Consider the following 14585-nt stretch of genomic DNA (forward strand, 5'->3'; position numbering starts at 1 on the left):
ATGGAGGGCGCCGGCAAGCCCAACTCCTCGTCCGGCAGCCGGGACGACGGCGGTGGCGTGTTCCCCGTGAAGCCCCCGGGCTCTGGGGCCGGGGCCGCGGCGGACAAGAGCCTGGGCAGCCCCCCGGGGGGCGGCGGCGGCGGGGGCGGCGCCAAGGAGCACGGCAACTCGGTGTGCTTCAAGGTGGACGGGGGCGGCGGCGGCGGCGGCGGCGAGGAACCCGTGGTGGGCTTCGAGGATGCCGAGGGACCCCGGCGGCAGTACGGCTTCATGCAGAGGCAGTTCACCTCCATGCTGCAGCCGGGCGTCAACAAATTCTCCCTCCGCATGTTCGGCAGCCAGAAGGCGGTGGAGAAGGAGCAGGAAAGGGTTAAAACTGCAGGTTTCTGGATTATCCACCCTTATAGTGATTTCAGGTGAGGGGGCGGGGGTCCGGGCCTTGCCCCACCTTCCCTCAAATCCGTGTCCTGGCTTTGGGGAGGGAGGCTCGCCCCCACCCCGGGGCTGGGCTGGGGGTGGGCGCGGGGTGGGGTGGGGGAGTCTGCCGCTGCCATGGCTGGGAGTGCCTCACTCCTCTTCAACTAGTTTCCAGCAAGTCTGGGATAGAGAGAGCCTTTACTTTCATCTTGCCCAACTGTCAGGGAGAGTCTCCTTCCCCCCGAGCTTATGGGGGGAGAAGCGAAAAGTACCCGCGAGTCAGAGAGGGTTCGGAGGAAGCAGGCAAAGTTTTACCTGTAGAAGGTGCACGGTGGGGAGCGGGGGCAGAGAGATGCCCGCGAGCTCCAGGGTCCCTCCACACCACCCCCCGAGGCTGCTCGCTTTGGGTGTGCTTTCTTATCTAAGGGAAATCGTGAACCCCACTTTCCATCCCCCCCCCATCCTCTTCCAGGAAGGGACTGGGTACTAAGAAAGGCCAGGGAAGCGTGGTGATGAGATGAACCTGACCCCATGCCTCTTTAGGTCCCTCTGGTCCTTCCTGCGGACCTTTATGTTTTATCCATGGTTATGTGCAACAAAGTATCTTTCCACCAACTTCCCTTAAGAGAATGTGTGATCTGCGGTAAGGAACACTTGGACTTTCCCTGACTCTAGCTTTCCAGAGAACACAAAATCCAGACCCACGCAGGGAGGTTCGGCGAGAGCCTGACAGGAAGCCTCAGGCTCAGATTAAGTTCCCCAGGCAGGGAAAGGGGGCGTTTCCAAAGTCCCCCTAGTGAGACTGAGCAACAAACACCCTTATTTGACCTTGACTACAAATCTGGCTCAACTTCAGAAATCTTGTTCTCTCTTCTCCTCAGGCTAACTTAAGAGAAACCTGGGGAAGGAAGGGAGGGAAAGGTGCGGGCTCTTAAACTCTCCTGCCAGAGTAGCATTCAAGCCAAGGACAACGCTTTCTGGTCTTGGCACTGTAGAAACGTTCACAAAGTTCGTCTGGAGATTGGCGAGCGAAGGTCGTGAAACAAGATCCTCTTATTAGTGTGCACACACCCCGGAGCCACTTAGATTAGCTTCTGGATGCACTGTTAGATTTTTCTTTTAATAATGAAAGGTGTTTTAAGAAAGAAAGAAAAAAAAACTACCTAGATCTTATGTATCTATGTCTAGATGTGCGGGAATATGGTACTAAACTTAAGTGTCAGCATTTTTTTTGGTAGAGAGGAGATTAAAAACACCTCCACTCAGATCTGTTGATTGTAAATGTACGGAGTTTGTTTTTAATAGCTAGTTTGTGGGAAGACATGTTACTGTGTTGCCTCAGCAGCTTTGTAAGCCTTTAAAAAAGAAAGCCACTTGAGCTTTGTGTGAAAAAGAAAGAATCTTAAATTTCAGCCTAAACAGGAGCTGTCCATAGTTCTGAATGGCTGTAACTAGACTATTCGGCCCAATGCCAAGCAAAACCTTAGTGTCGCCCTTGCCTTCCGAGAAATTTACAGCATCTCAGAAATTAGTAACATCTTTCATCTAAGCAGAGATATGAGCTTGTGTATAATTTTCTGGGACTGATTTTGGAAAGGACATAGAGGAGGCTGTAGAAGGGAATGTGAAGACCCATTAACCTTTAGAGTTCTCAAATTGTGTACACTAAACAAATATCCTTTGCATGTAACACAGATATATTTCTTTAGTTAAACTTGGAAATGTCCTTGCCTCAAAGAGAAAAGGATTATCGTGTTTTATTTCACAAAAAATACTGAATATGTTTGTGTCTATACATATATACACACATATAAGTGTATATATATATATATACAATCTCCCCTTACATTAAAATATACATCAATTTTTATGAATATATGTTTTTTAAAAATAGTATCAATCCAGTAGCAAGAAAAAACTATAAAACTTGAGTAATTTGTACATTTATATATAAATAATCATGTTAAAGTTTTAAAGAATAAAACTTTCAAAGGGCTAACATGTTAAGACCCAGAAAAGACTGGGAGGTATCTAAGACTAGAATGACATACCAAACTCCTGTGAATGAATAATATACTTAAAATTTGAGGGTTACCAAAGATTTTGTTTTAATATTGAGATTTTCCTTCTAATTTGTTTTGAATGTCTATTACAATAGATACCTTTCCCAGTACAACATCAGCTACAACTTTTACTGAAGTAAACAGAATATGAGTATATCTGTTACTACTCACTTTCAGAAGAATCTGCTTCTAGTTGTGGAAAGAGTTAGTGTAAGATTCTGGGTCAGGTAGTTTTCTCTTGAATAAGTGGAAAATATCATTCTTTTGGATTTGCATTAAATAAATGATCATTACTAATAAAATATCAATTAAACAATTTGATTTTGAATTATGATAATATGTCAAGTAATTGATAAGGAGAAAAATAATTGAAGATATTACTATGCAACTGTTTATTTGTTTACTTGAAATATACAAGTCATAATATTTTACTATATTCTTCCAAAATACTTTGCAACTGTCTTCCTTTTTGCCCAGCAATGGTAAATAATTTATTTTTAATCTCTTCAAAAATAATCAATACCTATGATAATACATTTAATTTTTAGAATGTTTTGTAGCACCAGTTATTTTTTAATGGAAATTGTGTATGTCCTAAATAAAAGATCAAAATGTTACATTGTAAGGCCTTCTTCTTTTTAGTATTTTACATTCCTTGGTAGTAAATACAGCTCTTAGGAAAATGAACTAATATGATTCCTTAAGTGCTTAACTTAGTACCATAAAGTAAACAATGAGAATAATGAAATTTAGCAAGTCAGTTTTCTTGCCAGTGAGATCTGATGAAGCATAAAGAGTGTAGGTTTGTATTTCTTGAGTCCCCATTTAAATGATAGATGGAGACCATGGCCCTCACTCTTAATGGACATTGCACAGTGTTTTGTGCCACGGTCCTCTAGGTTCTAGGAAGTGCCACAGAAAATTACCGTGACTATACTAAAAGAGCTGACATTGCCCATTTTGGTAGAGATTTGATCATACATCCGATGTACTTCCACCTGTGAAAAGAGGGGAGGATGTAGCTGTACACATACTGTTAAGTGGGAGTAGCTAGTTCTTTTACTTCACAGCTGTAGAATCTGAGTGCTAATGCTATGTCTGACAGGTGATCCTTTCCAACATAAAAGTAGGACAGAAGAGGCTCTACTTTTCACTCTATAAAAACAGGCAAATGATGCTGTCATGCCCATTTTCTTCCTTTCTAAATGAAAGAGAAGATGCTGATTGGGCTGCTATGATGATAACTAGATAAAAATTAGGAAATTTGTGTGATACCACAAAGCTTTATTTACAAGAAACTGACAGTTGATTAATCAGTTGAAATGTTCATTTTGTAATTGTTTTTGTACAATAGGATTTACTGTTTTTTTAAGTTCTGAATTGTTATGACAGATACCCTTACAAATCAAATGGATTAAATATTTATATGAATAAATTTGGTTTTGATGATTGCTAATTCTCTGGCAACTCTGTGATGATCACTGACATTTCTGGGATGGCCATTACTATACTTGATAGCATGTAGTTATTTTAATTTAAAAATCCTTTGACTTATATCGTGATAAATTTTGTTCTCATAAGGTAGGCAGACTGATGTCATAATTTCTTAATTCCTTCCAGTGTCTTCATTAACTAGTATGAACTCTGGTGTGAAAAGCGCATTGTATACTACATAAACACTCTAGAGGCTATGATTCACTTCCTGATGCATGTTGCCACCTTTTCTGGCACTCTGTATTGTGTCACAGCCAATCCTGTGTTAATGCTGGAATTCTCCATCACTGGTGTGTACATCAGGGAAGGGAAGTTCCACCTATATTACGCAGCTCAGTCATAAAGGGACCATTTTTTTTTTCCAGAATCCTCTCACAAGAAAACAATTCAACCTTCTGGGGTTTAAGGTCTAATTAGCCAACTGTTATATTGTCTTTGCACTGAATGCATACAGTCAATTCTCTGGAATACTTGCTTTCATTTTCTCACTATTCAGCTTGGATTTCTGAGTGTGAAAGCCTGTACAAGTTTTTGTCTTCCCAGGATTTGACTATTCCTACTAATAATTTAAACAATTGTTTTAGGTCATTGAATCTATCAATCCTACAAGAAAAATGATGGATTATGTATTTGGCTCAATTAAACTAAAATGCTCAGTGAATATAGGGCCTACATTGGTTCATAGTTAACAGATTGTTATAGTGAATCTCAAGAATATACTATATTAATTAAAACTGTTAAATGGCATACATTCTGTAACTGATTGTACTAAATGATTACACATAGTAATTTTTTTTAAAAAGTACTTTCAAAATATTTTTTCCTGGTTAAATTTTTCACCAACAGGTGTCCCTCCTTTTAAAAAATGGGGAAAATTGATTAAAGGGGGAGATGCCTCACAAGGTTACATTTGAAAGGTAGAAATTTGTCATGTAAAAATTTTTGTTTAAAAAGACTAAAATTTTAAAGTGATATTACTATACTGAAGAGTACAGAGATTATCTAGGGTAGGTCAAGGGTTCTTATTCTGGAGTCACTGAACTTTTAAAAATTGTTACTTTTATTTCATTATAATTGATTTCTTTAAAGTACTACATATTTTATTTTATGCATTTAAAAGCATTATTCTGAAAAGGACAGACTTTTGACAGACTAGGCTGTCAAAAAAATCCATACCATAAGAAAAATTAAGAACTCTTTATTTGCTCCAACCTCTTCACTGTATAGGGTGAAGAAATAGATCTGGACAGGTGAAGTATATTGGAATAATTATAATAATTCCTCTGCCTATGTTCTGTTTCTTTAGGCAAAAAAATCCATCCAACTTTTCAATCCTTATGACTTTCCTAATTCTTAGAAATATGAAATATTACCATTAAGTTTGACAAATTATAGTATTTGTAATTAAATAAATTATGACAGATTGCTAACACAAAATAAAGAGAGAGAATTGAACAGGGTCTGTAGCATTCACTCTTTATATTCTGGAATAATTAAATGGCAATATATGAATTAGGGTGGACATTATATATTTTATGAGCACTTTTAAAGGTAATTAGGAAAAACTGCATACACTAAGAAACTTAAATTAGTTTCAGTTGCACTTGACACTTGAGTTTCACTTCTAAAAATAAATTTCTTTGTGGAGATAATTTGGTTCATAGCCTACCATTAGGTGTTCTGAGATTCAGAGAAAATTTTTCATTTTCCCACTTACACTCTGGGAGCCTCTCTCTCTTGTTCTATGCAAAACTTTCTAGGCCCTACAATTTGTTTGATTATTTCCCTTTTCATTTATGTTGCCTGTAAAACAATATTCTAGTACTTTCAAGGGAAGTCTGCAATTATCTAGTACTGTTGAAGCTGAGCTATATATCTAAAAATGATACCCAGATGGAGGTTGGATTAATACAATCAAAGCAAAAAAGGTTGATCTGTTGTTTTCTGATTCATTTGGGTAATTTGGTAAATAATAAAAATAATAATGATAAAGAATATTCCATTCAGATTCACTAAATTATTATTCCATATTTTTCAGACATACTTTCTTACACATTAATCAGTTAATAGTCCTGTAGGCTTAGAACTATAAGGGATATTAAAGGTCATCAAGTCCAGCCATCTCATTTTATGGACAAGGAAACTGAGGCCCAGAGAAGATATGACATGCCCAGGTTCACACAAATAGTAAAAATGTGAGGTAAGATTTAAATTGAACTGCTTCTTAGAAATTAATTCATCAAAATGATGAAATGCAATATGTTCATAAGCATAAACTTTATGCTTATGCAGAGCTGACATTAGTAATAATGCAAAAATTTAACCTTAAAGCAGTGAGACTGTTTGACATATATGAATATTAGTCTTGTTTGTCAGTCTCAAGTCACACTTCAGTAGAATTAACTGTATGCTAAACTCAGATCAGAGTTCTAGTCCCTGAACTTCCTCAGACTAGCTTTGTGACCTTGGGGAAATTACTCATCCTCTTTAGAGTCTCAATTTGCTTATTCCGAATATAGGGATAATAATACTACCTAATTGCTTCTTACCTCATGTGACTGCTGTTAGGAAAATGGAAATAACATATCAAGCAGTTGAAGCTCCCTAGAGGAAAGACATTCGATAAATTCAAGCTGTTTGTGTAATACACAAGAAAGACAAGAGACAGATTATGTATCTTTGAGAAATGTAAATGCCTTGTGAACAATGACAAAAAATTCACAGGATAACATTAACAACTCTTGTCCAAGAAGAGGCTGGTCTTGAAGGTTCAAGCAAAATAAATTCAGAATTCTGAAATTTGACATAATGCATTAAAAAAAAATCTGGGTAAATCTATATACATAGTGGCAGGAAAAAATACTTATCATCTGATAATCATCTATATGACATCATTTTCCTTCAATTCAACAAACATTTCTTAACTCCCTATTGTGTTTTAGGCACTATGCCAGGAATTCAAGATAAAAAGATAAAAGACTCAAGACCTTGAGGAGTTAGAATCTAGAGGCAGCCAAGTAGAGTAGATAGAATACTGCCCTGACATCAGGATGAACTCCTTAGTTTTACATTTTTTTCTCAAATGTTTATAAGTTTTATAACCTGAGTAAATGCTTCATCTGCTAAACAGATAATACAGAGGCTCCAATTAAGGCAAATAAAGAATTTTTCTAAAGTGAGGGATTTGTATCACATATTTCCATTACATTTGGATCAAATACCATAGTTTATAATAAGAGTTTGAATACTTAAACCACTTCAAGGAATCCATTGTTCTCACTAATGAGGACTTAACTAAAATAGGATATTTGTGAGGAACAACCATAATAAAATATATAAAGTATTTTTTAATGTTTAGCAAAAGGAAAAAAAAACTAGTATAATGAACAGAAACCTTATCTATAGTTTAAAGTACTCATGTACTGGGCTTTCCATGCCACATAAAATGGAACATTAATCCAGCTTGTTCATTATATACATTTGAATTTCTTCTTATTAGTCCATCCACAAAATGTATGATAGTCTTTATTCTTATTTTTGAAATATTAAATATTAAACTTTCACAAGTCATCTTAAACAAAATTGTTAATTCTAATTTAATCTTATTGTTTAAGAACATCCTTGAGGTTGGCCACAAAGTAATATTTCTTTTTTGTCATAGCATTTCTCTAAGACAGTTTAAAGCATCATAGAGAAGTTGTGACCTGAATTGATGAAAGTTGGATTTGCCTTGATGAAATCACAGTTTCTTGGAACATTGAAGTACATATTAATCTAGAAATTTTATTATTTTCTGTTCTCATTCCTTTGTTTCAGCAAGTTATATTTTAATTTATCTACATAGTCTAAAAGAGATAATATTTCCAAGTAAGCTAAAACCACCATCAAGGACCCTTCTAAGTATCCTTTGTTTACTCAAAACTTATTAATTTATCAGATTATATTATGTAATTCATATATTGTATAATTTTAAATAGCACATTTCAAGCAGATGAATTGACTTTCTCCCTATTAGTCTGGGGGTTCACATGGTTGAAGGGAAAGTGCCTTGGAAATGGATTTAGGGAATCTGAAATCCTGGTATCAGTTCCTTCCCTTACTAGCTAGGTTTATCTTAGAAAAATAACGTGGTTGCTCTTTTTTTCTTAGTAAAATTGGAATACTCATGAAACTAACTCACATTCCTAATGAAATAGTTAATAGGAAAGCACCTTATAAATGCTAATTTGATGTGCATAGTAGTAAATACTCTGCAGTATTTGAAACAATCATTTTAAGATCTTATCCAAATTTAGGAATTTATGAAAATTCAACATGATGGTTTGCAGTATAGTGTGGAATAGATATCATGTTATCTTTGGTGGGAATTTTTGTTCAGGTTCTTTAAAAACTGAAATGACTGACTAAATATGATGTTTATGGAGTTTGGAGAGATCTAAAGAGAAACATTAAATTATAAGGAATAGATCCAATAGGAACTTGTAACTAAGGACTGAATATTTCTTAACTAAGTTGCTCAATGAATAAAGGACAAATATCAGAGAGAATTCATTGACTAGTTAATTCATATTTTTGGCTAACTACTGTGTTCAAGATATGGTATGACAAAGGTAAATAAGAAATGATATTACAGATTTTACAATCTACTAAGAAGAGTTCATAGCCCAATTTTGAAAAATCCTGTCTCTTAATTATTTTGACTCTGCTAATCGTAGGAGGAAATAACTCATTTGGGCAGCTAGGTGGCACAGTGGATCAAACACTAGCCCTGGTGTCTGGAAAACCTGAGTTCAAATTCAACTTCAGACACTAGCTCTGAGATACTGGGCAAGTCATTTCATCTGTAAAATGAGATAGAGAAGAAAAATGGCAAACCAGTCCAATATCTTTACCAAGAAAACCCTGAATGGGGTCATGAAGAGTTGGAGATGACTGAAAAATTACAAATTTCTTGTTTGGAATTCAGACAAAATGATTTGAAGGAAGGTCTGAAGTATATAATAACTTGTTCTTATGACCTTAGACATTTATTCACTAGGATAAGCTTTGCACAATTCTTCATTGTTTCAATGCATCTCAGGTTTTATTGATTTGTCTTTTTTGATGAGTGGCATAACTTAGGCCCATCCATTCCCTATATTCCTGTTCAATACAAATTCTCCATAGAGGGTTCACCTAATCTGCTGATAGTCTTCCTTAAGATATCTTGATATTTTGAGGATAGCAATGAAATATTTCCCAACAAAGAACCCTTACTCTAACCTTACATTCTTTTCTGATTAAAATATTTCTGTAATAGCATCCTTTATACCACTTATCTCGCATAATCCTTCATTGGTAATGTGTTACAATTTACTAATGATTAAAGAATTACATAATGCAGAATGATTTTACTATAGCATCTAAATTGATATGTCTTATTAGTTTTTGGATTTGAAAACAAAAGATCCAATTAAATGGCATTGTTTTACAGAGGTTAAGTAATTTGTCAATAATCATGGAGTTTCTTAATGGATTCCTAATTCAAGTCCTTTTTTTCTGTATTATTCTATTATATGATCATGTTTTGGTCCATTATATATATATAGCTATTGGGCCTAGAAGGGAAGGGTAAAATCATTCAATTTAGGCATTTGGCAGCAAATCATAAAAACAAAATTGATATTTCTCCTTGGACTATCATGCTGGAATTGTCTTTAAATAAACACCTTTATTTGGAGGATGGACAGTTCAAAATTACTACACATGCAAATTGTTAATATTTAAATTTCCATAAGTAGAAATTTATTATTTGCATCTCATAAAATTAGAATTCCTCTGAGATGAATATTTTAAGTTGTTATCATTCACCTATTTTAAGGTAAATGAGTTGATAGGTATCAGACATAGCAAAATACTGGAGAATTGCCTAAGAAGGGTAAATGAATACCATTGAGGGAGAAAGAAAAAGTGAATATTTCACAATTTTTTCAGGGGCTAACTGGCTATTTGTAAAAAATTATAGCACAATATAATACTATTTCTTTTACTTTTTTTTTTAGGTTTTTGCAAGGCAAACGGGGTTAAGTGGCTTGCCCATGGCCACACAGCTAGGTAATTATTAAGTGTCTGAGACCAGATTTGAACCCAGGTACTCCTGACTCCTAGGCCATTGCTTTATCTACTATGCCACCTAGCCGCCCCTAATATAATACTATTTCAATAGGCATTGGCTTCTGAATCATAGGAAGAATATTTTTATAAAAGGAGAGTCCTTTATAAAAAGAGAGTCCTTTGCATCTAAAACTAATGATAAGAAGAAAACAGTTTGTTATCATTATAATGATCTTTTGACATAAACAAAAAGAAAAAAAGCAACAATGGGGGAAAGCTAATCATTTTATTTAAAAAGTGCAATGTATTTTCTCACACATTTCATATTTCTAAAACTTGGTATTAGAAAAACACTAATAGTTCATTTTTAAATTTTCTATCAGTTTATTCAGATATCTTTACTTTGGTAAAAATAATCTTAATTAGTTGTGGTCTTATGGATGTTGGAAAATGGGAAATGCCAGCTTATTTATTTGTCTGGTAATCTAGGAAATGAAAAATACTGAATGACATGGATGTCAAAAGATCCATTTGGATTCAGTTATTCAATTTTATTCTTTTGCTAAAAAGTATCTAGATTGGATGATTTTAAACCTTCCCTTCATAAAATAGACCCAATAAGTATTTATATGTGTATATATATATATATATATATATATATATATATATATATATATATATATATATAGCCTCTAGATAAAACCCAATGTACAAAACTTTGTAATAGCTGGGTAACTTTATAACCTCACAATTATGTATGTGTTTGAGAATGTTGATACCTTTTTGCTTCTTTGACATTGAAAAAAGAAATGAAAGCTGAGAGACATCAAATTCTTTTCAAATGAGAGGTTTTGAGAATAAGAGTATGTTTATTGTTTTTTTTAAGGTTTTTGCAAGGCAAATGGGGTTAAGTGGCTTGCCCAAGGCCACACAGCTAGGCAATTATTAAGTGTCTGAGACCAGATTTGAACCCAGGTACTCCTGACTCCAAGGCCTGTGCTTTATCCACTATGCCACCTAGCCGCCCCAAATATGTTTATTGTAGATACTTTCTCAAGAAAGTTCTAAGAGTTTCATTTTCATTGCATTGGGGAAATTAGTATTATCTTTGACAGAGTAAAATGAAAAGAAAAACTATTTCTGATGGCAAGAAAATGAAGATTGACATGATTTTCATATATATATATATACATACATATATATATACATATGTATATATGTATATATATACATATATATGTGTGTATATATATATATGTAGATAGATAGATAGATAGATAGATAGATAGATAGATAGATAGATAGATATAGTATTGACCAATTTGGTTTTATCTTTTTTTATTTTGGGTTTTGGTTTTTTTTTTGCAATTTTTGTTTGATAAATTATCTTTCTTGGTTTGAATTACCAATCTAGTTTATAATTTTGTTTCATAATGAAGAAGAAATTTATGGATTACCTCCACAGATATAATTAAGGAAAAGCCTTTGTTTTCAGAGATGGGGTTATTTTTTTTTAGGTTTTTTGCAAGGCAAATGGGATTAAGTGACTTGCCCAAGACCACACAGCTAGGTAATTATTAAGTGTCTGAGACCAGATTTGAATCCAGGTATTCCTGACTCCAGGGCTGGTGCTTTATCCATTACGCCACCTAGCCGCCCCGATGGGGTTATTTTTTAAAAACTTCAACTGCAAACTGTTCAAAATATGCTTTCCTGTCCCTCACCTCCATCCCAATGAATTCAGTTGTGTTATTAATAGCAAAACAATAACATAAAAATTGCTAATAAAGATTGTACCCAAATTATAGGTTGTCATATAAAATAAGAGAAAGGGATCTAGTTGATCCTGACATAACTAATTTTAATCTATTTATGATGGCTATTAATGATAACTGAGATTACAATTTTTTTTAAGAAAAGAAAGACTTTGGAGGCAGCTTGGTGGTGCAGTGGCTAGAGTACCAGCCCTGGAGTTAGAAGTACCTGAGTTCAAATCCAGTTTCAGGCACTTAATACATAGCTGTGTGATCTTGGGCAAGTCACTTAACCCCATTGCCGTAAATAAAATTTTAAAAAAAGAAAGACTTGACGCATAGCTAACCTTCCAGCTCTAGACTAGAAGCCCATGAAAAGTAATATGCATAGTTTGTAGAAACATATTTTCTGAAAGTGTTGCATTTTGTGTTCTTGGGAAAAGTTAACTAAAGATGCATGACATTTACATTACAAATTTTTCCCCTTTAGTTTGCTTATAGACATGTAATAAGTAACTACTATGGGTCAGATACCATGCAAAGCTTGGAAATGTCCCTCCCTCAAAGAAGTTATATTCTATGGTTACAAACATTTATAAAGATAAACACATTTATATTTGCATATGCATACATGTGTATATATGCATACACACATAAACATATATGTGAAGATGTATATATGTATATGAATATATACAACACACACACACATATATATATACATATATATATGTATATATATATATATATATCTCGATCAAAGTAACTTGGGGGTGGGAAGAACAATAATATCTTGGGAGGTGTCCTTTAGAAAAGGTGTAGTGTGGGAGGTAGCATTTCAGCTGATCCCTGATGGGTGCTATGAATTTCAAAAGGAGGTAGTGAGAAGGGAGGACATTCCATGCCTGAAGGACAGATTGTGCTAAGGTATAGAAGTGATGGAATGTCATGCATGGGGAACATTAAATAATGTAATTGAGCTAAAGTTGAGAGTGTTAAGAGGGACTTTAAAAATCTGAAAACATTGGTTAAGGTCAGATTATGATGATCTTACATTACATTTAATGTACCTAAACCTGTGTCTCCCCCAAAGGATAGGTTGTCTGAGGTTTTATTGTAAAAAAAAAAAAATTATTGTATTGGCTAGCTATATTCAGCAGCATCATTTCCCTGTGTAGAACCTAGAAAAAAAGACCTTTTTGTAAACAAATTAAATCAAATCTGAACTAATTTACTGAAATATAGAATCTGTATTGTTCTTTATATCTTCCTTCTTTCCTTTCTTCTTTTTTCCTTTCTTTCCCCCCTTCCCTCTTTGCTTTCCCTATTTCCTTCTTTTATTCTCTTGTTATCAAGCTAATGGAAAGTCTCCTAGGTACTAACATATAACATTGGTGGGTGGAGGAGGCTGGAGTGAGAAAGGAAAAAAAAAAGCTCTTAACCTACTTTGGCATCTTTAATTTTTAACTTTATCATACTTGTTAATTGCCTGGATGTCCTTTAACCATCTATTTCCATGATTCTTTCCCAGAGGCTTGGTTTAATTTTAAAAAGTGCAGTGTATTCAGCCCTAATTATTGGAGAGCTCATTGTAGGCAAATAACAGTAGAGAGCAATGACCACAAGGCATGCTTGAATCAGTGTCCTGAATACCACAAGGACTCTGCTGGAAACACTGTGGGGTATTTAGGAGTAGGAAATTAATCTATATAAGATGATGTACAAAAGTCAGTGGCATTTGAAAGGGATTTTCTTTGCTGGAATAAGGATTTTTCTAAACCAAATAAGTTTCTTTTTTCATTTTTTTACATTTCATTTTCATTTTTCATTTTTTTAAGATCTGGGTTCCTATAACTTTACAATTCTGTGTCTCTTGTCAAGTTTTTCAACATGCTTGCAATTTAACTATACCTGAATTTGTCAAACTCAGACTCAAAAAAACTGTCACAAATCAGTGACAAAAGGCACTTGTAAAAAAAAGGCAACAGAAGGTAGTTATATTACCTCTCTTCAGTTAGAATCAAGTTTTTGGGTGTTATTATATTTCAGTAAAATATGTTATCCCCTTTGACTAAAAAATCATTGCCATCTGTTTGCACTGAAAAACAACCTACTCAGCTGCGTTAAACTTTTGCAATAGTCTGATTAAATTTTTCTCTACTGAAGCCTGTCATCCAATATCTTTACCAGTGTCACAGCCAGTCTTCTCATAAGCACAGTGAGGGCAAAACAGCAGGACAATGTTGTTCCATGCAATCACATAGAATGACAAACATGGTCAGTAGCATCTTCTGCAAGCCTGATGATCATGCAAGTCATCCCTCAGTGCTATGAATTATCATGCTTTACTATACCTTTAGCACACTGTTTGTGTCCTTTGTGTGCTAATTCATAATTCCTAAAGAGGCATAAAAATAGTTTGTTATCGTAGGGGTCCCTAGTTAGAAGGTAATTTCTTTAATGACTGCAAATTGTACACTTCTGGTCAAAAAAAGAATGGAGAGCCAAACTTGGAAAAAATTGCCTGAAGTTGCTTCCTCTACTTTCTTAGTTCCTGTTTACTTCTTAATCCCTTGAAGTCTAGCTTCAGGTACTACCACTTTGAAACTGGTTTGTCCAAGATTCTAAGTGATATAAGTTTCAGGGTCTTTTTGGATTCTTCTCCCTCCTTCTCTCTCCTTTTCAGATCAGTTTAGTTTTGTCAATTTTTTCTTCACAATTGCTCCCAAATACAGTTTCTCTTCACATACACTTAACACCACCC

General features: G+C 34.8%; 1 protein-coding gene across 1 annotated transcript in view; it reads left to right on the plus strand.

The window, feature by feature from the left end:
- The window catches only part of HCN1 (hyperpolarization activated cyclic nucleotide gated potassium channel 1), a 655526-nt gene continuing 640941 nt past the window's right edge, over window positions 1–14585 (plus strand). The window contains exon 1 of the mRNA XM_074203552.1: window positions 1–416. Within this exon, the coding sequence (XP_074059653.1) occupies window positions 1–416 (416 nt within the window). The remainder of the gene's footprint in view (window positions 417–14585) is intronic.

The sequence above is a fragment of the Macrotis lagotis genome, chromosome X (assembly GCF_037893015.1).
Source record: "Macrotis lagotis isolate mMagLag1 chromosome X, bilby.v1.9.chrom.fasta, whole genome shotgun sequence".
NCBI lineage: Eukaryota > Metazoa > Chordata > Mammalia > Peramelemorphia > Peramelidae > Macrotis > Macrotis lagotis.